At 42.0% G+C, this 24890-nt stretch overlaps 2 protein-coding genes across 7 annotated transcripts in view; both read left to right on the forward strand.

Annotated features, from left to right (window-relative positions):
* Nucleotides 1-24890, forward strand: part of LOC127049726 (uncharacterized) — a 202186-nt gene that overhangs the window by 35345 nt on the left and 141951 nt on the right. The window lies entirely within an intron of this gene.
* GCFC2 (GC-rich sequence DNA-binding factor 2) overlaps nucleotides 5285-24890 on the forward strand; it is a 35306-nt gene continuing 15700 nt past the window's right edge. For 4 of the 6 annotated variants that reach the window (XR_007774025.1, XM_050950735.1, XM_050950738.1 and 1 more), the window contains exons 1-11: nucleotides 5286-5729; nucleotides 8173-8283; nucleotides 9205-9357; nucleotides 11190-11411; nucleotides 13380-13468; nucleotides 16117-16232; nucleotides 17382-17568; nucleotides 20014-20137; nucleotides 20893-20974; nucleotides 22414-22526; nucleotides 23692-23891. Coding sequence is in view for 5 of the 6 variants with exons in the window: in XM_050950735.1 (XP_050806692.1) it covers nucleotides 5381-5729; nucleotides 8173-8283; nucleotides 9205-9357; nucleotides 11190-11411; nucleotides 13380-13468; nucleotides 16117-16232; nucleotides 17382-17568; nucleotides 20014-20137; nucleotides 20893-20974; nucleotides 22414-22526; nucleotides 23692-23891 (1746 nt within the window). In the remaining variant the exon portion in view is untranslated. Of the gene's footprint in view, nucleotides 5730-8172; nucleotides 8284-9204; nucleotides 9358-11189; nucleotides 11412-13379; nucleotides 13469-16116; nucleotides 16233-17381; nucleotides 17569-20013; nucleotides 20138-20892; nucleotides 20975-22413; nucleotides 22527-23691; nucleotides 23892-24890 lie in introns of all 6 variants that reach the window. The other 2 variants (XM_050950739.1, XM_050950740.1) reach the window with 1 other exon arrangement.

The following is a 24890-nucleotide window of genomic DNA, read 5'->3' on the forward strand; positions in this document are numbered from 1 at the left end:
AACCTCTTATCAGCATTGTTGTCTTAATAATTCTCTGTGAAAGTGCTAATTAATTATTGAATCAATAAAGGGTGAGATAAGAACCACCTTTGAAATAAATTACACAAACCCTTTCAAAACACTTTATGGGATGCTGCAAAAGGGAAAGTTAACGGGGGTTTGCACATTTCTGGAAAAATGTGGAAATAGCATAGAAGACGATAAAAGCTGTAAGTCAAAGCAGAGTATAAAGGCATAGCATACATAAGATTATCAGAAGTGACAAAATAAGGATCTGATTGACAGGGCAAACAGATCACTTCTGGATGTTACAACATTATTAGAGAGAAGTTAAAAAAAAACTGTTAAAAGAATGTGAAGGTTTCGAAGTTAAGCAACCAAAAGTTTGGAAATGCCAGAATTAAGATTGTCTGTGTAATTTTAGATCTTGTCTCACTTGGGATAAAATGTCTTGCATTCATAAATAATTTTTTTTAATTATCTGGTGTCTCAATCTGCATTACAAAATCCATTTTGAAAGCAAGTTTCATAAATTTTAGAATGAGTTAGCAGGCAATAAGGTAGGCGTGGATGCATCCCCATTTCAAATAAACTATTCCACCTCTAGCAGCCCTCGCATTGCAAAAGAGCTATGTGGAGGTGGAGTGTGAAAAAAACAATCAGGCTCCCTGCTGGTCCTGCCCACTGGAAGGGACCCTGCCCCCTGGTGATTGGGAAGGGGGTAGGAGGAAGCACAGTAGGCCACTGTCCAATCAGCTTGAGGGGCAGCTCCACTTTTAACCATTGAAAGCTGGTGGAGTAGGGGGACTTTGCTGCATATCTGGGTCAACCTGTCTCACGTATGTGCCCTCTACTCTGCCAGGATCAGTCAGCTTGATGGGATGCCATCACTCTATTTAAATGCTAGCTCACCGACAGGTGCTTGCAGTGTGATTCCAGCTCCCAGACATACAGATCATACAGCAACCATGCCCTGTGTTTCTGCATGGACCCATGCTGAGGTTCTGGGTTTTCTTGCTTTCTGGGGAGAGGAAATGGTCCGGTCCCATCTTAACAGCGGTCACCAGAACGCCATGCATTTCAAGTCATGTATTTCTTCCATGCTGCCTGACTGCAGCTGTTTGACAATGGAGCTGTCTTACAAAATCATAGAATCACAGAATATCAGGGTTGGAAGGGACCTCAGGAGGTCATCTAGTCCAACCCCCCTGCTCAAAGCAGGACCAATCCCCACACAGATTTTTCCCCCAGAGGAATCATAGGAATTTATTAATTTCACCCCCTGATTCAGAGTTCCAGTAGAGCTCCTACAGTGTAAGGTTACCATATTTCAGGTTCCCCAAAAGAGGATACTGGGGAAGCGGGGAGGATGGAAGGCAGGGTACAGTTGGGGAAGCTAAAGGGGTACTTGCAGCAGGGGTACTCCTTGTCATGTTAGCAGGGTGGCTGGTGCAAGCCCTGGGCACAGCAACAGCCATCAGTCTCTGTGGGCCCCCTTCCCAGGGCTGGGAGCTGACTGGGGCCAGGGTGGGAAGATCTGGCAGCTGTGGATGCAGAATGAACCAATCAGCTGCCAATGCATGGGAGAGACCAGCTGGGAAGTGGACCAATTGGGGCTCTTTCTGAGCTGCAGCCTCGGCTCTACCAAACCCCCTGACATTGCGGCTACGTCTACACTACAGCATAAAATCGAAATTACTAAAACCGGTTTTATAAAACCGATATTATAAAATCGATTTTATGCGTCCACACTAGGGCACATTAATTCGGTGGTGTGTGTCCATGGTCCTAGGCTACCATCGATTTCTGGAGCGGTGCACTCTGGGTAGCTACATTAAAGGAATGAGACCAATAACTTCGATTTCCGTCCACACTAACCCTAAATTGATATAGTAATATCGATTTTAGAGTTACTCCTCTCGTTGGGGAGGAGTACACAAATCGATTTCAAGAGCCCTTAAAATCGATTTAAAGTGCCTTGTAGTGTGGACGGGTACAGAGTTAAATCGATTTAACGCTGTTTAAATCGATTTAACTGTATAGTGTGGACCAGGCCTGCCTGTTATTTGAAAAATCCCCTTGGACAGGGGTTCAAAAAACAGGCAATGTCCTGGAAAACCCAGACATCTGGTAGCCCGAACACATTGCACTGTTGGAATAATAGCAGAATGCATATATAGCTTAGTGGTGAAACATTGCACCAGAGGATGTCTGCACAGAATGTGGTGCTTATTTAAAAAACACCACCACCACCACATTGTGTGGATGTAATGATGCAAAATGCAAACAGTTTAAGTTGGGACAAGAAAGCGCTGCGGGACACACTGCTTTTTAGAATATCAGGGTTGGAAGGGACCTTAGGAGGTCATCTAGTCCAACCCCTTGCTCAAAGCAGGGCTAATCTCCAAATTGATTTTTACCCTAGTTCCCTAAATGGCCCCTGTAAGGATTGAATTTATAATCCTGGGTGTAACACCCTAATGCTCAAACCACTGAGCTAGCCCTCCCCCCAGTGAGTATGTCTAAAACTTACTCATGAGAATGGAGACACCTCAACCTCACTAGTTTCCTACTGGCCTCTAAAACAAGCTTTACTTGGACAAAAAATTAGCGGATAACTTGAGTTCTATTTATATATATTGTACATCTGTGAAGTTCTGTTATTGCTGCAGGTCTCTCCGGGTAAAAGATAGCTAATGGATTAAAAGACATAGAAACAGCTAAGTATTCTGATATTTTACATAGAACATTTTTGTTATGCAAATCTGACTAAATCTTGGTTCTGATAAACTGGGACGGTGCCATCATAGAATGCTGCCTCCCTCTTTAATGGTGGTCACTTGTCTTAGAAATCAATAGGTAAGATAATATTTGCATCAAGAATTATTATTTGTAAGAGGCATATAATACAGATTTAATATTATGCTAGCACCCAGAAATAATCCATAAATTTAGAAATAGTTATTCCTGAAACAGAAACACATTATGAGAATTAACTTTCAAGTATGGACAAGCCCTTAATTCAGCCTCCCATGTGTGTATGCATTACGATAGTATGTGATCATGTGACTAAAAACTACTATTTTCCACAGTACCCCTGCCTCATCCAGTGCACAAGATAGACAGTGCTCTGTAAGGGTAGCTCTGCACTGAATACAGAATTGATTTATTATTATGTGGCACTTTTCTCAGTTATTTTATGATATTTTCAATGTAGCAAATGCTTCACAAATGTAACATGTTCACACCATCCCACTCAGGAAAAGTGGTATTAATTATTATTATCCTTATTTTCCTGACGGAGAACCGAGGTACTGAGATTAAGAAAAAAATCATTGTGTCCACCATTTTTGAGTGCCCCATAGGCTTTATTTTTAAGAGCACTTATTTTTCTAGGACTTTCTGTGCTCACACCACAGCGCCACCTGATTTCAACTGCAGCTGTGAGCACTCAGCACTGCAAAACTTGCCCCAAGGGTCTTAACTCCAGCAACTGGACTGTGGGGAACATAATCTGTGCCCGGGGCTGTGGAGAGTTTGGTGTAAGTGACTTGCACAGGAGGGATGGTGTGGCAGGCTGAGTCAGGAATAAAGGAAATTCTCCACGCAGCTGTCAACTGCCTTAACCACAGATTGGTGCCTTCTTCCTGTAATGCCCTGCCTCAGTCACTGTGCACCTTCCCTCTGGTACCTGCAGCAAGGGAGGTGGGCCCCACAGATCAGCCCACTGCATAATGCAGCCCTGACTCATTCCCCTCACACCCTTCTACCCCAAACAGCCTCTCCAACACTTCTCCCATGCCAGGCTGGGGACCCTCAGCACAGGCGCATAGGGCCAGTGCAAGGATATTTTGCACCCTAGGCAGGGCCGGTGCAAGGATGTTTCGCGCCCTACGCAAAACTTCCACCTTGCACCCCGCTGCCGCGCCCCCTCCCTGAGGCGCCCCCCTCCACCGCTGCAGCTTCCGCCCTGAGGTGCCCCCCTTGCGGCAGCTCCCCAGCCCCCCTCCCCCCCCGCCCCAGCTCACCCCTGCTCCACGCACGAGCACGCCGTCGCTGCTTCACTTCTCCTGCCTCCCAGGCTTGCGGCACCTAAGCCGATTGGTGCCGCAAGCCTGGGAGGTGGGAGAAGTGAAGCAGCCATGGCGTGCTCAGGGAGAAGGCGAGGCAGGGGTGAGCTGGGGCAGGGAGTTCCCCTGCGTGCTGCCCCCCCCCTTACCTGCTGCAGGCAGCCCTCCCTGCGCTCCCCTGCCCCAGCTCCCTCCAGCTAAATGCTGGCGGCAAACGGAGCGCCCGAAGATCCGGCCACTGCGGTTGCTGCCGAAGACAATGGCGCCCCCCCCAAATCCCAGCGGTCGCCTAAATGGTTGCACCGGCCCTGGCCCTAAGCAAAACTTCCACCTTGCACCTTCCCCTCCAATGTCCAGCCCCCACCTTCCTACAACCCAGTTCCCCTCAGGGGCCCAGATGTTCACAAAGTGCAAGGGGTATGGGGGGTTCTGCAAGAGGGGGGTTGTATGGGGGCTCTTCCAGGGGGTGAAGGTGGCAGAGAGGGGGGTGTACGGGATTGTTGCAGGGGGGTGAAGGTGGCAGGAAGGGGTCTGCACAAGGGAGGAGTGGGCAGGAGGGAGAAGTCAGGTGGCAGTGGGGGGGTCCCGAGCTTGATGCAGGGGTGAAAGTGACCGTGGGGGGAGGAGGGTTGCCAGGTGGAGGTTGCCTAGAGGCAAAAATGGCAGGACAGGGTGGGTTGTTGGGGTGGGGGATGCACAGGGCAGAAGGTAGCCGGTCGGAGGGTGCTGCAGGGGATCGCACCGGCTGGGGGAGGGGTGCCTGGGCTGCTCCCACATACACCATTCCCCAGGCCAGGGACTGGACCCGCCCACCCCTTGGGCCCCGGCCCTCAGCGGGCCTGTGCGACTCCCCGCGGCCCCGCTAGGTGCCTTGCAGGCGGAGTAGACACCCAGCTTCTCCGCCCGAAGAGCAGACCCCGTGCGGCCCTTCTAGCGGGGAGCAGCGCCAGCCTCGTGCTCCGCTGTTTAAAAAAAACGGCGGGGTGCACCGCTTTCTGGCACCCCAGGCAGCCCCCCCCAATCCAGCCTTTCAAGGGTTAAGTGAGGAGCCGCCCCTCTGGCTCACTGCACAGCTGCCTACTTGGCTCCAGCCACCCGATTCTCAGGGGGCGGGGTCGCCTCCAGTGGGGGGGGCATCTTCCACTCCCCCCCCCCCCGCTCCTCGTTGTCGTCATCGCCGCCGCTCACTATGGACGAGTGAAGCTGCGCATGCGCACTTGGGAGTTGTGAGGAGGGAGCTACGTTTCCGGGACAGGCTCGCGCCGTCGGAGCTTGGCTCTTGTCGCGCGTTGTGACCGTTACCGGATAGAATGTTTAGGAGGCCCCCGCGGAACTTCCGGGGCCGGCAGAGAGCCGCGTCCAGCTGCAGCAGCAGCAGCAGCAGCAGCGAAGGGGAGCCGGAGCCGGAGCCGGAACGGGAGCAGGGCACTGGCTCTGAGGCGGACCAGGGCGAAGAGGAGCAGGAGCAGGGCCCTGCCAGGCCCGCCGCCGAGAGGCAGCCGCCCGCAGAGGGGCCAGCGGGGGACACTGGGGGTCGGGAGGAACAGGAGGATGGCGGCGGCGTGCCCCGAGGCAGGCCACGGGGGGCAAACCCCAGAGCTGGGCAGGCGCGGGGAGAGATGGCCCTGCTGAGCTTCGGTGCCGACGAGGAGCGAGATGGTAAAGTCTAGCGCCGGCTCCCTTCCGCCGCGCAGCGTGTGTGTGGGAACGGGCCCCAGGCTGGCCTCTGTCTGGGCCCTTCTGGTCTGGACTGGGCTCAACTAGCTTCTGACTTACACCGACCTCGCCTTATTCCCCGTTAACTTCCAAGGGTGGACAAGCCCAAGTGTTAGGGGCTTGGATGAGAACCCAGGAGGCCTGGTGCCCAGTCCTGTGCTTTAATCACTCAAACGCCTCAGGTACTGGCACCTGCAGTCACCCCTCAAGCTGGTGTCACTTCAGTAGTTCCCTTGGGATCTCTGCTGGGACTTGCACCTGTAGGGTATGTCTACACAGCGGCTGGGAGGGCGCTTCCCAGCCCAGGTAGACTGACAGGTACTAGCTCTGCTCCAATTAAAAGATGGCAATGGGGTGGTAGTGGTACAGCTGGCCGCTCAGGCTAGGTACCTGAGTACCTATTCAGGGGTTGAGTGAATTACACGGGGGTGGGGGAGGGGGAAGCTAGGCCAAGATGCTGCCTGTGCCCCTGCAGCTGCACTGCTATTTTTAGCATGCTTTCTGCAGCAGAGAGCCTTTGTATCTACCCACACTGGAAGCATCCTCCCAGCTGCTGTGTAGACATAACCTAACACTGCATTCATTTTTGGGTTCCTGAATAGCAAGCAGCAGGATGGCTGCACGATACAGGAAATTGAACGGAGAGCAGGTTAGGAGCTAGGGAGAGTGAATTAGTGGAGGTGGAGTGGGAGGAGTATAGAACAAGAGAAACATTGATTGTGAGGTCTACTGGTTTAGTGACACAGACAAGGAGCTAGCACCTCTCAACCTGGTTTCGACACTGACACACTCAGTTGCCTGGAACAAGTCACTTAAATTTTGTCTCTGTTTCTGCATGCGTGAAGTAGGAAATACATTTATAACAGGATTGTTATGGGGCTTAATAAATGAATATTTTTGAAACTCTTTGAAGATTAACAGTACTATACATGTTTGTTTAAAAGTATTTGAAAAGTGGAGAAGATTTAGGAAGTTAGAAAGGTGTATAATTAGACATAGCAAGAAGATAATATGCATTAAGTGATGCAAAGACTAATAAAGTTAATGATGTGATAAAGGAGGAGTAAGTGTGCATAGCCAAGATCTGGCTATTTGATGCTGCAAGACACTGCAGGATGTTGTTAAAGTTGTCCAGGTCTAAATATATGACTCAGGTGAAAAGGGTGGGTCTGTACTTTTTTGCATGTAAACTCAATTACAACTGATATCCCATGCTAAATCTGGGCTGATCAGCAGTGATGCTGGCACTGCTGAGGTACTTGGTGACATCATTATGCACCCATGATTTTTCTGGCTTGGGTTGGAACTTCATGGCTACCTGATACTCATAGGACTGTCTCATATGAGTGGACCCTACAACTATAAGGCTGCATACATCCTGGATCTGATGTTTGGGTCATGGTTGTTTTATTATTTTTTGCTTATGTTGTGATAATGCCTAAAGACAATGTACAAACATATAATAAATGACAGTCTCTGCCCCAAAGAACTTAGAGCCGGAAAGACAAGGGTCAGAAGTGGAGTATGAAGGAATGGATGTTGCCCCGTGTTATGGACTAAGGCCCAGACACCAAACTCACATTGATTTCAGTGGGAGTTAGGTGCCTAAGTATCACTGAAGACCTGAGGTGACTGTTGTTTCCTTTGTTTAAGGTTATCTTGCCCTGATAAAGTAAGGGGACCTGTTTGAATGGTCAGCCTTATATAAATCCATGGTACGCCCACATCTTGAATACTGCGTGCAGATGTGAGCACCCCATCTCAAAAAAGATATAATGGAATTGGAAAAGGTTTAGAAAAGGGCAACAAAAATGATTAGGGGTATGGAACGGCTTCTGTGTGAGGAGAGATCGATAACACTGGGACTTTTCAGCTTGGAAAAAGAGATGACTAAGGGGGGACATGATTGAGGTCTATAAAATCATGACTGATGTGGAGAAGTAAAAAAGGAAGTGCCATTTACTCCTCATAACACAAGAACTAGGGGATCACCAAATGAAATTAATAGGCAGCAGGTTTAAAATAAAAGGAAGTAAAGGAAGTGTTTCTTCACACAACACACAGTCAACCTGTGGAACTCTTTGCCAGAGGATGTTGTGAAGGCCAACACTATAACAGGGTTAAAAAAAGACTACATAAATTCACGGAGGATAGGTCCATCAATGGTTGTCTATATCCATTTGTTGTCTCTGGTCTTATACGTAGATCGTAAACTCTTTCTGGGGCAGTGACGCTTTTTTGTTCTGTGTCTGTACAGCACAGTGTGGTCCTGGTCCATGACTAGGCCTACTAGGCACTATGGTAAGACAAATAATAAAATGTTTCAAATGTGATGTTGCTTTGTAAATATGTTATTTACACTGATCATTTTTTTTCCCTCCTACAGAGGGTGATGAACTCTTTAAAATAAAGAAACCATCTCTTAACACAATAACATTTAGAATGCAAAAGAAGGAAAGCCCACACTCTGCAGTCAGAGAAACTGAAAGAAGCAAAGGTAAGTACGTAGCTACTTATTGGGTGTATTTTAGACTAGCTGTTTGTAAAGCATTTTGAGATTCATGAGGGATGGGTGTTTTGGCAAGTATTGTTATCAGATGTAAGTTATTCATATAAAACAATACAAGAATGAGTTTATGGTTGAAAACTGTTGAATTTAAATATATATCTCAAAACACATAATAAGCATAGGGTATGATCCTGTATCTATTCAAGTCATCTGCCAAACTCCCATTGACTTTGTAGGAGTAGGATCGGGCACTTAGGCTGACCTTAAGAGGAGCTGACTGCCTGGAACTCTCGTTGTAAATGGAGATTAATGGAATTTGTAACTGCCTCATAGTCTCAGGATTTGAGAAACTACTGCCTGGGACCAATGACTTTAGTATTTTCATTTTTTAGAAGTGGACCTCAGATTTCATTAATGAGAGACGGCACAACCTGTTATTAAAAACTAGTCCTAATCTAGTAATTTACTGTTACTTCAATAACTTGCTTTTATTGAATATGTATTTTATGGAATTATAATGAAGATGTAACAAATGAGAAATACTGAGAGACTATATGCGCTGTGCTGTAATGGCTTTTTTGATGAAGCTATAAATCATGTTAAGAATCCCCTAAAATCATCTGAATTTAGGATAAAGAGTTGAAGTGAAAAATACATGAATTTGTATGATGCCTTACTTTACTGTGTCCTAAAATTTTGATTTTAAGATTCATACTGTAAGTAAAAATACTGCCTTAAGTCTTTGAAGACAATGGGATTGCGCAATGTGTAAATTTAAGCCCAGGTAAGTCTTTTCAGGGTCCGGGCTTGATTGTTGTTCATAATCCATTAAGAAACATCATGAATCTAAAGATATTTCCAGTAGCTGAGACAAAAATCCTAGGTCTTGGTTTTTCTCCTTGTATACAGAAATCTTCCAATCGGAGTCTAGAATAATTAACACTGCTGAAACATGTGAGACAGAAGAGGATGAGCACTACTCATCAGCCAGCGAAGATTACAGTAGTTCAGCCTCTGAAACTCAATCCAGCCCTCCACAGACAAGGAAGGATTTATCAGCAGGTTTGTAACTTGTTCTGAGCAGTGACTGCATACTGCACGTAATCTTGCATATTGCAGAATATTCAATGTACCGTTTAAAACACTGGATGCTGTTACACTAATGTATATTTAAAGTAACTTCACTGAAATCCTTGTATATCAAGGACATTTATTCCAGAGTTACATTGGTGTAACTGAGAGTATGATTTGCCTTTACAGTCTATTGTCAGTCTTGTCTCTTGGGGTAGATTTTTAGCATGATGATATGATAGAAAGCCCTGTAATATTTATAATAATGAAATAAAAGAAAAGGTAAAATTAGATATAATTGGGTTGTTTTTTTATAGCTATGTGCTGAAATAAAACAAAAAACCTCTATTATAGATCACTTGCCATAACTAGGCATTTGGATAGAAGAGAAATGATAGATTCAAGGTTATGGTCCTTTCTAATCTCTTATTTTCATTTTAATAAACAGGAAATTAAATGCAATACAACTTTATTAATGAAGCATTAAGGATGAATGTTTAGAGACAAATAGTAATAATCCAGGAATGCAAAAGTTAAGTACTTGTAGTAGTAGTAGTAATCCTTTTTCATTTTTGTGTAAGGTATAGATTAGCACACTGTTCTTTTTCCTTACTGCTCATATTTTAATTTGCAGCCTTAAGCATACTTTAATAATATTTTTGACTTGGTTATATTTTCTTATATTTTTGAGAATTACGACTGGCAAAATGAAGAGAATTGTTATGCTTACAATATGCACCTCCATTTATGGCATAAATACTGGAAACTTTTATTTAGGTTTTTGTGGCTTTTAAGACTACTGTGGCCTTTGTATTGAGGGTCTCAAAACTACTGGAAAGTTAACATGTAGTTCAGGGGTGGGCAAACTTTTTGGCCCAACAGCCAGATCTGGACATGGAAATTGTATGGTGGGCCATGAATGCTCATGAAATTTGGGGGTTGGGGTGCAGGAGGGGGTGAAGACTCCAGCTGGGGGTGCGGCCTTTAGAGTGGGGCCATAAATGAGGAATTCAGGATGCAGGATGGGGCTCCGGGCTGGGGAGAAGATTGGGGTGTGTGGGGAGGTGGGAGCTCCAGCTGGGGTGGAGCTGAGGATGAGGAGTTGGGGAGTGCCTGAGGGTGCTGGGGGTGGGACTGAGGGGTTCAGGGGGTTGGAGGGGGATCAGGGGTGGGGTGTGGGAGGGGTCAGGGGTTCAGGCTCCAGGCAGCACTTGCCTCAAGCAGCTCCCGGAAGCAGCGGCATGTCCCGCCCTCCGTCTCCTACGCAAAGGTGCAGCCAGGCGGCTTTGCACACTGCCCCGTGCCCAGGCGCTGCCCCTGCAGCTCACATTGGCTGCGATTCCCAGCTAATAGGATCTGTGGGGACAACATGCAGAGCCTCCAGGCTTCCCCTACGCATAGGAGCTGGAGCGAAGACATGCCTCTGCTTCTGGGAGCCATGCGGAGCCACGGCACACGTGGAGCGAGGCAAGCCCTGGACCCTGCTCCCCAGCAGGAACTTGAGAGATGGATTAAAACGTTTGAAGGGACAGATGTGGTCCCCGGGCTGTAGTTTGCCTACCCCCGATGTAGTTGGAGCAGCAGGGGTATGGAAGTGGTCCTCAATATTTGTGCTCTTTCAAGTTGTGCCCCTTGGACTATCGGAAATAACATGCACAGTTATCTCAATTGATTATTAATAATGTATTGCAGAAAAAAGCCCCAAACTCCTAATGTGTTACTATACTTGGGAGAAAAAGCATTATATAATTAACTTTGTCATGAGGAGTAGTATTGAATTTTGCTCTTAGTCTCTTACCTTAGGTTCTTTCTGTTGATTACAGGTAATATACCTGATGCAGCTTATATGCAGGTTGCTTGTAGGAAACATCAGTTGGCCAGGACTAAGGGTGACTATATTCCACTGGACGCATCACATCGTGCTCCAGTCTCTCAGAAAAAAGCATGCAGTGATACAGAGAGTGAGGATGACTCTGACCACGACACGATTCTCCACTTCGCTCCCAAAACAAAAAGTCTCAAGCAGAGGATGGCTGAATATGTAGGTAAGTTTAAGCCTGTTTACCAGAGCATAAAAATGGCAAAACTTTAACTGTTTGAAGAATGTGAAATGCACTAAAAGAGTGCAGCTGCCCTCTCTTTGGGTGCCACACCAGCCACTGGTGGGCAAATGGTGTAATTGCAGCTTCCTTTTGCCTCCCCATCAAAATCAATTATTCGGGGGGCGGGAAATCTGTGAGGGACATTAATTCTGGGCTTTTACAGTGAGGCAGAATTCCACCAGGAGTAACTTGAGGGGGACTAAAGTGTAGCCATTACACTGACTTTTAATAATGTTCGTATCCATTTTGTTTGGTTAACAAGAGAAAAGATGTTTTTTTCTAACTGCCAGCATTGCAAATTCAGCCTGGGATCAGAAAATTGAGCTCTATTCTTTCTGGCTCTCAATTCTACAGTTAGAACATAGAGCCCAATCCTGCACTCCTTATTCAAGTGAGGTTTATAAGATGAGAACTTAGTTAATAGTTTCGTTGATGAGTAAGCTAGAATGGATTCCAGCTCATTGTCCCAGAACAGTACAAAAGAAATAGATAGTAAGTTAAATGTTTTTTGTCATTAAGATTAATTAGCTCCTGTGAGTTACAAAACTGACAAGGAATTCTTGTATATGAAGCTGCCACGTCTATACTCTCTCTTCTGATAGGATAGTAGGGCTGTTGATTATCACACTTAAAAAATAATTAATTGCAGTTTTAATCACACTGTTAAACAATAGAATACCAATTAAAATTTATTTAATATTTTGGATCTTTTTCTACATTTTCAAATATTGATTTCAATTACAACACAGAATACAAAGTGTACAGTGCTTCCTTTATATTTTTATTACAAATATTTGCACTGTAAACAATGTAAATGAAAGAAATAATATTTTTCAGTTCACCTCATACAAGTGCTGTAATCACTTTATCCTGAAAGCACAACTTACAAGTGTAGATTTTTTTTTAAATTTTGTTTCATAACTGCACTCAAAAACAAAACAAATCTTAAACAATTAGAGCCTGCAAGTCCACTTAAAGAGCATGATCAGCATGGATGCATGAAAGGACATACAAATGGACATATGAATCTCTAGTGCATCTGGCTCGTAAATACCTTGCAACACTAGCTACAACAGTCCCATGCGAATGCCTGTTCTCACTTTCAGGTGATAATGCTGCCCGCTTCTTGTTTACAATATCACCTGCAAATGTAAACAAACTTGTTCAGCCAATCGCTCAGGCAAACAAGAAATAGGACTGAGTGGACTTGTAGGCTCTAAAGTTTTATACTGTTTTATTTTTGAATGCAGTTATTTTTTGTACATAATTCTGCATTTGTAAGTTCAACTTTCATGATAAAGAAATTGCACTACAGCACGTGTATTAGGTGAATTGAAATGCTAGTTCTTCTGGGTTTTTTCAGTGCAAATATTGTAATCAAAATACAAAGTGATTAGTGTACACTTTGTATTCTGTGTTGTAATTGAAATCAATATATTTGAAAATTGTGGAAAACATCCAAAAATATTTATATAAATAGTATTCTGTTATTGTTTAACAGCACAATTAATCACGATTAATTTTTTTAATCGCTTGATAGCCCTAATTGTTGTTGTTCTAACTATCTGTATTTGCATATATTTAGTATGGATTATATACAGTTTGATTTGCAAAATAAAATATCCCAATGTGTTTTATAGGGCACAGTATTTTATGCTTGCAGCAACAGTTAACTAAGAAACTATATTCTCAGGGATTTAATTTTCAGTACAGGTCTAGTCCTGCTGCAGCCTTTAAATTCCACTTTTTGAGAATCCCACCTGTGATGTTCTTTCTGCCTGTCCCATTTTCTCAGTAACACTAGTAGGCACAGCAGCAAATATTTTTGGGGATGTTGGTGGGAGTTCAGAAGGTATAGATGGAGAGAAAAACTGGTATTGGTCATATCATTACTCTTGCTTTTACTTCCAGTACCCAAGAGTGATGGAGCAAGTGAAGATGATGAAATACAAAACATGTGGGAAGAACAGCAACTAAAGAAAGCAGTCAGACTTCCACAGGTGATGTATTTTTTCTTTCATTCTCATTGCTTTTTGCTGCTATGCAAGATAGTTTTGTTTTAGGAGCAATATACTTTCTTCCTTGGTCATTGGATATGATAATTCATTAGGTGGGAGGAGAATAGAACTAGAGGAAGAACCTGGCAATGCAGATCAGCAATTTCTCATTGCTAGCTGATCAGATGAACAACATTGTCATTAGCCTCAAAGGAAAGGTGTATTACCCACACTATTCAGTGCAGAGGGAGACTTTTTGGAAAGGCAAAGAATCTGAATCAGCTAAAAGTCTGAGAATGAAACTCTGAGCTAAAGTATGTGCTGTGATGCAAAGGAACTTAAAAACAAAAGTACTTACAAACCAAAACTTCCATCCTCTAAAAGCTATACTAATAAACTATCAATAAGGGAAGGGAAGAAATGTTAAACGGGGGAAGAGACACTGTCATAGCACTTACTGTGCCCCTCCTCCCTTCCGCCCCCCCCAGCACTAGATTGGTTATTTAACCTTTCTAAAGGGACTTTCCTGTGGCGTTCAATGGAGTTCCATCTTGTTTCCCTTCCTGTTCAGTGTATACATGGGCATTTAGGAGGCTTTGTAAGAGAGTATGAACTGTGGCATTTTCAATGTGCTGATGACCAAATAAGTGCACCTTTAGCTAGTTTAGGTGAGATTGGGGCAGATAAGAGAAACCGGCTGTCTAAAGCTCAATCTGGATATGATTGAAGGGATGCTGGGTTTTATCTTTGCACTATACGTTTACAATTTGGTATTATTGGATACCCAGCTCCTATTAGATCTTGGTCATCGTGGATAGTTCTTTGAAGACGTCCACACAGTGTGCGACGGCAGTCAAAAAAGCAAACAGGATGTTAGGAATCATTAAAAAGGGGATAGAGAATAAGATGGAGAATATCTTATTGCCCTTATATAAATCGATGGTGCACCCACATCTTGAATATTGCGTACAGATGGGGTCTCATCTCAAAATAGATATACTGGCACTAGAAAAGCTTCAGAGAAGGGCAACTAAAATGATTAGGGGTTTGGAACGGGTCCCATATGAGGAGAGATTAAAGAGGCTAGGAATTTTCAGCTTGGAAAAGAGGAGAGTAAGGAGGGATATGATAGAGGTATATAAAATCATGAGTGATGTGGAGAAAGTAGATAAGGAAAAGTTATTTATGTATTCTCATAATACAAGAACTAGGAGCCACCAAATATCAGAGGGTAGCCGTGTTAGTCTAGATCTGTAAAAGCAGCAAAGAATCCTGTGGCATGCATCTGAGGAAGTGGGTATTCACCCACGAAAGCTCATGCTCCAAAACGTCTGTTAGTCTATAAGGTGCCACAGGATTCTGAGCCACCAAATGAAATTAATGGGCAGCAGGTTTAAAACAAATAAAAGGAAGTTCTTCTTCACACAGCGCACAGTCAACTTGTGGAACTCCTTGCCTGAGGAGGTTGTGAAGGCTAGGACTATAACAGCATTTAAAAGAGAACTGGATAAATTCATAGGAGTTAAGTGCATTAATGGCTATTAGCCAGGATGGGTAAGGAATGGTGTTGCTAGCCTTGTTTGTCAGAGGGTGGAGATGGATGTCGGGAGAGAGATCACTTGATCACTACCTGTTAGGTTCATTCCCTCTGGGGCACCTGGCATTGGCCACTGTCGGTAGACAGGATACTGGGCTAAATGGACCTTTGGTCTGACCCAGTACAGCTGTTCTTATGTAAGTTGTTTCTGGGAAGTCATTTTTTCCTCTGTCTGGCCGGGAAATTGTGACCATTTCTTTCAGATGCAGAGTTTGTTGCCATTATGCATGACTTTGTCACTTCAAGACTAAATTAGTGTGATACTGTCTACATTGACCAGACCTTAAATCAGTTTAGAAACTGAAGTTGACCTAGAATGCAGAACATCTTTTCATAGAATATTAGGGTTGGAATAGACCTCAGGAGGTCATCTGGTCCAATCACTGCTCAAAGCTGTGATTGGCTGAAAGATTTTCTAAGCGGTGATTGGCTGAAATCCTTCTTTTGTCACAATTACTTGCAATTTATACTTTTCAAATTGTGGAACCTGTCATATATTGGCCTATTGTCACAAAATGTAGAGTTTACTTAATTTATTTTTACTTTACAGTAAATACCTATTATATTTGCAGACTGTTGCTTAGTGCTTATAAAAACTGTAGCCCGTCTGTATTGTTAACTGTTTAAACCTCATGAGGAGATGATGAATTATTCCCAGAAATCTTGCATATAACAACGTGGTTCTAAAACAAAATATAAAGAAAAAATGAGAGCATATTTAGTGTTGACTGTAAAGATGGGATTAAAACATATTATTATATACCAGGTCTCAGTTTTGAGGATAGAAATTTTCTGTATAATCCTGGAAATTGTTGGGATTTATCAGTTCATGAATAGAGAGGCAAAATGTGTAGCTCAGACTAAAGAAATGTCTGGATAATCAGCTTTACCTGTGTATACATTTTGCACCGGAAATGTCTACTTTTTTATAAATTTATATTACATTATGTACAGTAACAACAACTTGCTGTATATTTTAATCACTGCGCCTGCTAAAGCTTACAGTTCCGGAGGAAAACAAGTTCATAAAAATTAACATTGCTAATTCTCACAGGGAATGAACGTAGACACTTCTCTACATAAATCTCGAACCATGAAAATAAAGTTTGATCCCTCTGTTTCACTGCCACCTGTGAACCTGGAAATTGTAAAGAAGCGTCTGAATACAAGGTAAGTGTTGCTAGTGTGGAACATAAGTTTTGAGCACCCTATGTTACAGTGCTGTGTTTGTCTTTTATGAACCAGTGTATATCATTCTGCCACTGCTAAAAGTCTGTCCAAAATGAGCAGTCAGTCAGAGTGTATTGTGCAGACTTTTAGAATATCAGGCCTCTCCTTTCTTACATGACCAGATGAACAGTGAAATAGTCAACGGTGTTGACATTAAAGTATCATCATTGGCATCTAAGCTACCACCCATGTAAATGGAAGCTGAGATTGGAGAACAGTGGAAAGGCCAGTCCACACCCCACAAATACTGGCATGATTAAGTCTTAGTAGACTTTTAAATTGAGTGGGGCTAATGGAAGTAAGTACTATTTTATTACTAACCTAGAACTAGGCTTGCTACATAAGAACATGGGTCAGACCAAAAAAGATTTGTCTAGCCTGTATCCTGTCTTCCGACAGTGGCCAATGCCAGGTGCCCCAGAGAGAAGGAACAGAACAGGTAATCATCAAGTGATCTATCCCATTGACCATTCCCAGCTTCTAGCAAACAGAGGCTGGGGACACCATCCCTGCTCATCCTGGCTATTAGTCTTTGATGCACCTATCCTCCATGAACTTATCTAGTTCTTTTTTGAACCCTGTTATAGTCTTGGCTTTCATAACATCCTCTAGCAGGGAGTTCCACAGGTGAACTGTGCTTTGTGTGAGGAAATACTTTTTGTTTGTTTTAAACCTGCTGCCTATTAATTTCATTTGGTGACCCCTAGTTCTTATGTTATGAGAAGGAGTAAATAACACTTCCTTATATACTTTCCCCATCAGTCATGATGTTACAGATCTCAGTCATGTCCACCTTTAGTCATCTTTTTTTCAAAGCTAAAAAGTCCCAGTTTTATTAATCTCTCCTCATATGGCAGCCGTTCCATACCCCTAATCATTTTCGTTGCCCTTTTTCTGAACCTTTTCCAATTCCAATATTTCTCTTTTTGAGATGAGGCAACCACATCTGCATACAGTATTCAAGATGTGGGCATACCATGGATTTATACAGAGGCAGTATCACAAAATGATTGAGAAAAACTTAAGATGGCTTAACTTGTTTGCAAGCAGTTTTTGTTAAGTTGTTTACAGATGTTTGGATTTTTTCAGAATAACATCATTACAGGACCTTCATCGTGCTCACCAGAGGGAACATGAAAAATATACACAGGACATTGAAAGCTCAAAGAGTACCATCCAGGAGTTAGAGAGGTCTTCAAATGCAGCTCTGAATTACAAATTCTACCGGTCTATGAAAACTTATGTGGAAAGCCTTATAGACTGTTTGAATGAAAAGGTACCAACTCTTTTTTTTAAGGGATGAGATGAGGTTGGTGATATTCAGCCAATAGAATAGTCACCTTCCTCTCGAAGTTAACATTTTGTTGCCACCAAGTATGGGGAAACAATATTAAAGGAACACCATAAATTTAAAAGCATTTCTGTCAGAAGGCTATCTTCTATGTAATGCTTAAGACTGTTTAACAAGACTAAAGAAAATATTCAATTTTCTTCTTTTCAATTTGTCTTCTTTGTGGGGGGACAGTAAAACTATGGTGGTGATTGTAAAATCCATGTATTGTCAGAGAGAATTTGCTGTTAACATAACACCCTAAAAACTACTTTTTTAAAAAAAAATCCCTTTTAAATATTCTCTTCCTGTGTCATCACTATATTGGGCAGCTTTGGTATTTGACAGATGGCTTGAGTATAATTTTAGATATTGTATTGCTCTGCCAACAACCAGATTTTTTTTCAAAATAAAAACATTGGACTAGATTAAGGATATGTGGACACACACATGAGAGTTATAAATTTTGCTGTCTTAGGTAAAAATTGAAAATTAAATTGAAGGTCTCATCTAAATCCTCGATTGTGTGCATCTCAAAAGTTCCAAAGGAATGTAGTTAATATTATAGAATGGACGGGGTGAGGATTTCAAGTTTTTAGATTGAGATGGATTAGCAGAACTAGGAGGAGGGGAGGCATTCTTTTACACCACCTGTCTGTGCTATGTCTAACTAGCTGAAGCACACCTATTTGCTGTAGCCTTCCCATCATAACCACCATGTGCATTTAAAAGAAGGGGGAGGGCAAGCAAAACGTCTTACAATCTGGGTGAGGTAAAGAATACACTGCCATTATGTTCTGGGTGGATACTGCTGTGTGGTCTGCATTACTGTATTTAGAGCTTGGGTGTTACCTTTGAAACCTCTATTTAAATATCAGAAAGAGGGAGAATAACTGCTCATTTAAATGAGCAAGGTATTCATTCCAATATCTTAAATGTCAAAAAAAAATTATTTGTCCATTTCACAACTTTATTTTAAAGGATTAAGTAAACTAAAAGGAATGTGAGGCCATGTTAATTAAATGCTCCAACAACAGTCTTGCTGAAAACTTTAGGATGAGAGAGTTCTCTAATTTCTCTTGATAGGACAGTTCTCTATCTTCCTGGTACTGCAACAGCTGAGTTAGTTTAGACAACTGATGATTTTTAATTAGCTCAGAATGTAACTTGGGCCTGTAAAGCTCACCTGAAATGAACCAGCGAGCCACACTTTTTTCAACATGGTTGATTGGATTTGTGAAAGCCAGTGGATTTCACGATCTCTAGTAGGGGTAATTCAGGGAGGAGTATCCATGTTCTGTTAAATTTTTACCCTGAAAAGTAACCGTGTTAATGGAACCGTATTTCACCTTAGTTCCTTGTGGATGTCTGTTCTAAGTCAAGTCATATTTACTTAAATGACAAAAATAAGATTTTATTGCTTTTATTCCTTCTATCCCAGCAAAGCCCAACATAGCTAAGATTGATTTGGTATATATTCCATCTTGTTCATTATGAACAAAATTGCTTTCTAAGTTCATGCAGTTACTCCCATGTAAGCGTGCTGAATGCATTGAGATTGCAAAGGTGTCTGATAGCCTAATTTGAAGACAGTGAGGTGTAATATAGGTATAACTGAGGGTGAAATTTTGGCCTGCTGAAGTTTTATTACTGGTGATGATGTACGAAAAGCATAGAAGACAGCAGCTTGATTCCTGGAGACCCTATAGATCTTGTAGGGACAGCAGTTAGAAAAAAGTGTATTTTTACTTGCAAACTGAACACATTACCTACCATTCTGCGTATTCTGTTTATTCCTTCACACATCTGAATAGATGATACTTCTCCGCTTATAATGAACTGAGCTTGAAAGGTCTAATCCAGGGGTCCCCAACGTGGTGCCCGTGGGCGCCATGGCATCTTAATGCGCCCACATCCTGGCCCCCGGGAGAGCACCCGCTGAAATGCCGCGTCGATGCGTTTCCTGAATTTTGGCAGCGACGCCTCTCGATGAGGCCGCTTGCCATCGACAAGTGATGTCATCGAGAGGCGTCGCTCCCAAATTTTGGCGGGGACACCTCTCGATGACGTCGCTTGTCAACGGCAAGCGACGTCATCGAGAGGCGTCGCCGCTGAAATGCCGCCGAAATTCGGCAGCATTTCAGCGGGTGCTCCACTGCCGCAGTGGTCCTTCAGCTGGCGTCTGCCAGCCAAAAAGGTTGGGGACCACTGGTCCAATCAAAAGGAACGAGAACTTATTACTCTAACTATATACATTTTTTCCAGTTTTTCATCGTTGTATATAAAAATAATTGGGGAAACTACTTTTGCTTTTGCACGTTTTTGCTTTCAGCTTTTCTTATTACATTTTCTGTTAACTGATAGAATTAAATTCTGTTGAATATATTTCAGCTACTTCATATTAACGAACTGGAGTCAGCTATGCAGATGCTACTTCAACAACAAGCTATAACACACTTGAAACATAGGCAAGAGGATCTGAAAAATGAATCTGCTTATGTTCAGCTGCTATCAAGTTAGTATGACTTTTTTTTTAAAAATAAATTTTCAGCAACTGAAGCTTTTGTACTTCCTCAACAGAAGTTGAGAGGAGGGAAGAGTGTGTGTGTGTGTGTGTGTGTGCAGATCAAGATACAAGTGAATATCCCAAGTATAAGATGCTTTCCAGCACAATCAAGCTATTCTCTATTATCATAGAAGGAGATCAGACCAGGAAGAATTGATTATTGGTGGACACAGACACAGGAAGCACTCAACAGTAACAGAAGGCAGCACTAGTGGAGGACTAGTCTGGTGCTGTTCTTTATTACTAGATCTAGGTTCCAAACCAGATCGTAGTAAGTCATAATACTTAAGGTTAGAATAACTTCTTGAACTGGAATAAAATTGTTGCCTAGTTTCAGTTTTGACTTACAAACTGAGAGAAGTCTCTCACATTCATTGTCACCTTCAGCACAGTCAGTAGTGTGTTCCATAAAACATTCACTTCCATCTCCAACAGATACCAAAAAGCAATAACTTCATCACTCATACTCTGACCTCATGCTGTTATATCAAGAAATTGGCATATCAGATTGTTACACATTCTATACAGGTGTAATATTATTCTGCTTTAACATTGCAGAGGTTACTGATAAAGTTTGTTCATGCCATTTCTAAAATAATAAACTGTAGAGGGGGAAAAACGAGTATGGACAAAAATATTTTGTATTCAAGAAAATGGAAATTTCAAAGCAGCTGATGTTGTTATACAACTGTTTCCATTCATAGGAAAGAATGGCAAGTCAGCTGGTGACAGCTTGGAAGATGATGAAAAAACAAAGCAGCTCCTGGAAAAGAGTGAGGCTCGACGGTAATTGTAAAACGTAAATTCATGTAACTTTGATCACACGTTGTTAGAGTAACTTTCTCTCTTTCATACGGTGGTGAATGTAAATATGCAGGATTTCTAACAGTGAAGCTTTTATTTAACGTTTTTCTTGGATTCTGTCTAATTTATTACCAAAAGGAATACTAACTAGTTTGCCTTCCAAAACTTATATTGGTACTATTTGGAGTACACTTTCACATGTTTCTTCTTAATGATCTTCACTCTCGTGTTGCTTGGGATCTGAGCATCAATGGTTTTGTTCTCACCAGAGAACCTAATGCATTGGTATTAAGAAAATTTCTTATGAGATGATGGGATATGTTACTATTCAATATCAGTATTGTGAACTTGTGTAGAAACAAACTTTAGATCATTGTGCGGGCAACGAAAATGCTGTCAAAAAGTACCATAATACCAATAGGTTGAGGATCATAGAATCAGACAAACTGGAGATGAAAATGACCTGTTAAATCATCTTGTTCACTCAGTAGCTTTTTCTCTCAGCTCATAATAAATGTTCTTGATCTAATGTTCTATCCTAGACCACTATCATTGTAGAGGACCTTTCTGTTTGAAAAACAATAATTTATTAGCAAGTATTTGAAAACATGTGAAATGAGCAAAAGAAACTTGTGTTTTACTGAAGTGCAATAAAATAAGGTAATGGCTTGAGTCTAGTGCACATTGAAGAGGCCTTGTCTTTGGAATTAAAATAGATGAAAAATACCTAAATTAAGCTGCTTACTGTACTAAATATCACAGTTAAGTGATAAGTAAAAGTATTACATTTCATGTAAACAACTGAGCATTTTCCAGAAGCAGATATATGGGTTCTGGCATCTGCAGCCTGATGTGACTCACCCCTTTCTGTGTTTATAGTTGAACTGGAACTCAACTACATCTCTGAATTTTTATGTGGTCTGTTGTACAATGAAGTCTTGGGTGTTCCAATTCTAAATCTTATGGGCTCTGTGATTTATGGTATCAGACCCCATTATGCACCAGAGCTGTCAATTAAAAGAAATACTGTAACATGGTCCAGCACAGAGATAACTAAACTTGAAGTTCAATATTGAGGGTGGGGTGGGAGATGTTGGGAAAGCTGGGAGTGAAGTGCAGGTAGAAGCTAATGGAGGAAAGATTAGAAGATCTTACTGGGCACACACATCCCCAGTGATACGTGTCCTGATATTTTTAATCCCAGTTTTCAAAACCATTTTATACAAATTTTCCACTTCTTTTTAGCTCTACTTTATTACAAAATATCTGTTTTTGCTCTGTTGGTCAGTGCTGATTATATTTCCTTTTGCATACTCTTTTCTCTCTTCACTTTTATTGTAAAATAATCTGCCATAAAAGTTTTCTCTCTTAGATATAGATATTCTGAAGGGTCTCTAATGTGAGTTCATTACAAAATATAGGACATGCAGAAGGCAAGCAAGAGAGTGTTTGGGGAAATCTGATCACCATGAGGGCATGTCCAGTGATGATGAGCTGTCTGCAGCAGAGAAGACTGATTTCCAGAAAAACAAAGGTCAGTAACTGCCTTGTAATGAACAAAGTCCTTACATATTTCTAAGATCAAGATAAGTTGCTTTTGAAAAAGAATGTCTTTAAATTAGTATACATAAATTGAAAACTGAGTCATGCACTTACAGTGAGGAAATACACTGGAGCAATTTTGATTCTTAAATTAATAATTTTTTTTATTGGTGGGAACATGGAGAACGTACAGTGGTATGTTGGGGTGTATTGGTTTTGTCAGTATGAGTTTGGGATGGCCACATTACGTGCATACAGTGAAGCCATAAGTGAATTATACGTGTTATCCCAAAAGAATTCTGACAAAATCTGATGCCACACTACCATGTATTTTGTATGCCCCTTATTTTTAAAGACTTCATTTTTCAGCTCTGTAGAGACTATTTTGTTTGTGTTTTTTTTCTCTGTTTAAAAGTAGGCTTCTCTAATCACCTTGAGTACAGATGCACAGGCTTTAGAGTGAGAGGAAAAGTACAACTAACTTACAGTGCTTTAAAAATAGTTTTTCCAATGGATAATCACATTGTGGTTTTAAAGTCTGAAATTTTGATTCCTTCTAAGGTTAGAAGCAAATCCTGCACTGAATAGGTGTGGATCTCTCTCTCCACTGGTTTTTGGTATAGAGCTTGCCAGATATTGATCATTTACATCTGCTGCTAGTTTTAGACTGAACCTTGTCTGTCCTGAATTTTGTGCCAATATAATCGTTTTTTTTGAGTGATGGAGGAGGTTCATGTCTTTTGGGGGAGAGAATTTTAAAAATAAAGATCAACTATTAGAACAGGGATAGGCAAACTTTTTTGCCTGAGGGCCACATCTGGGTATGGAAATTGTATGGCAGGCCATGAATGCTCACCAAAATTGGGGGTTGGGGTGCAGGGGATGAGGGCTCCGGCTGGGGGTATGGGCTCTGGGGTGGGGCCGGAGATGAGGGGTTAGGGGTCCAGCAAGGTGTTCCGGGCTGGGACCAAGGCTGGGAGCGGGATCAGGGCTGGGGCAGAGACAGAGAAGAGGAAGTGTCAAAGGTTCATGGAAAAAAGCAGTTTATCACGAGTACATCCTCCATGTGTGCTGTCTATGCATATACTGTTTTAGTTTGTGCATCCATGTATATTTTTTGTAATATTTCTCTATATACAAACATATTTTATCCACAGATGATATCTTACAGGAGAGTAAGAAAATCTGTGAAGATGTGCATGCAGATTTTTGCAACATCAGGAATATCCTGTTGAAATTTCAGCAATGGAGACAGAAGTTTCCTGACACTTATTATGATGCTTACATTAGTTTATGCCTGCCTAAACTCTTAAGCCCATTAATCAGAATTCAGTTAATAGGCTGGAATCCTCTTGAGGTATGTTCCCTGGTAAATTTTTTCACTTATCAATTGGTACATTGTACTTATACACATACTGCGCTAGCATTCCATCTGCTTCTGTGTGCAATTCAGGGTTAGTTCTAAACTGTAAAGCCCTATGCTATATGGGGCCTCACTACCTTAGGGACCTGCCTTTATCCCTAGGCATCACTTTCAGTAGCTGTTATCTGTGGCATGCAGTGCATCTAATGGCAGTTCAGCTGACTTGCACGTGGGAACTGGAATCTGAGTGTTTATGGTAAAGGGTTTCCAACTGGAATTTTGTATCTCTGAGGGGGTCTGCCAGAGCATTAGTTTACAGGTGTCAATGAACAGTGCAAGAGTTAGGTCAAATATGGTTTGAATGTGAATCATTTTGGTATATATTATAATAAAATAGAGCTAAAGGTGTGGAATGGTACTGTGATGCTTTCTCCTGTCATGCCCCCAGGTGCCTTAAAATGGGTACATTAAAAAATCAGTAAAGATGTATTGTGTTACCCTCATATTTGAAAAGTCTGGCAGGGATTTTCAAAAAAGACCTAACTCCCATAAAACTCCTTGAGACCCATTTTATCCTATCAAACCAACTTGATTTTTTTTAAGTGAGATCACAGATTTGATAAAGGTAATAGTGTTGTTGTAATATGCTTAGACTTCTGTAAAGTGTTCGTTTGAGTTGGTACCATGTGATATTTTTTGAATGCAAAACAAGAACAGCATAAAATTAAGATTACACTCATTACATTGATTAAAAACTAATAGATCTTAAAATGTAATTGCAAATGGGAAATCATCAAGCAGGTGTGTTTTTAGTGGGGTGCAGTAGGGATCGCTTCTTGGCCCTACACTATTTGACATTTGTATCAATAACCTGGAAATAAAAATAAAGTAATACTTACAGGATGGGAGACTCTGTCATGGGAAGCAGACACTCTGAAAAGATTTGGGGGTCATAGTGGATAATCAGCTGAGCATGAGCTCCCAGTGCAATGC

The sequence above is a fragment of the Gopherus flavomarginatus genome, chromosome 4 (genome assembly GCF_025201925.1).
Source record: "Gopherus flavomarginatus isolate rGopFla2 chromosome 4, rGopFla2.mat.asm, whole genome shotgun sequence".
Taxonomy (NCBI): Eukaryota; Metazoa; Chordata; order Testudines; family Testudinidae; genus Gopherus; species Gopherus flavomarginatus.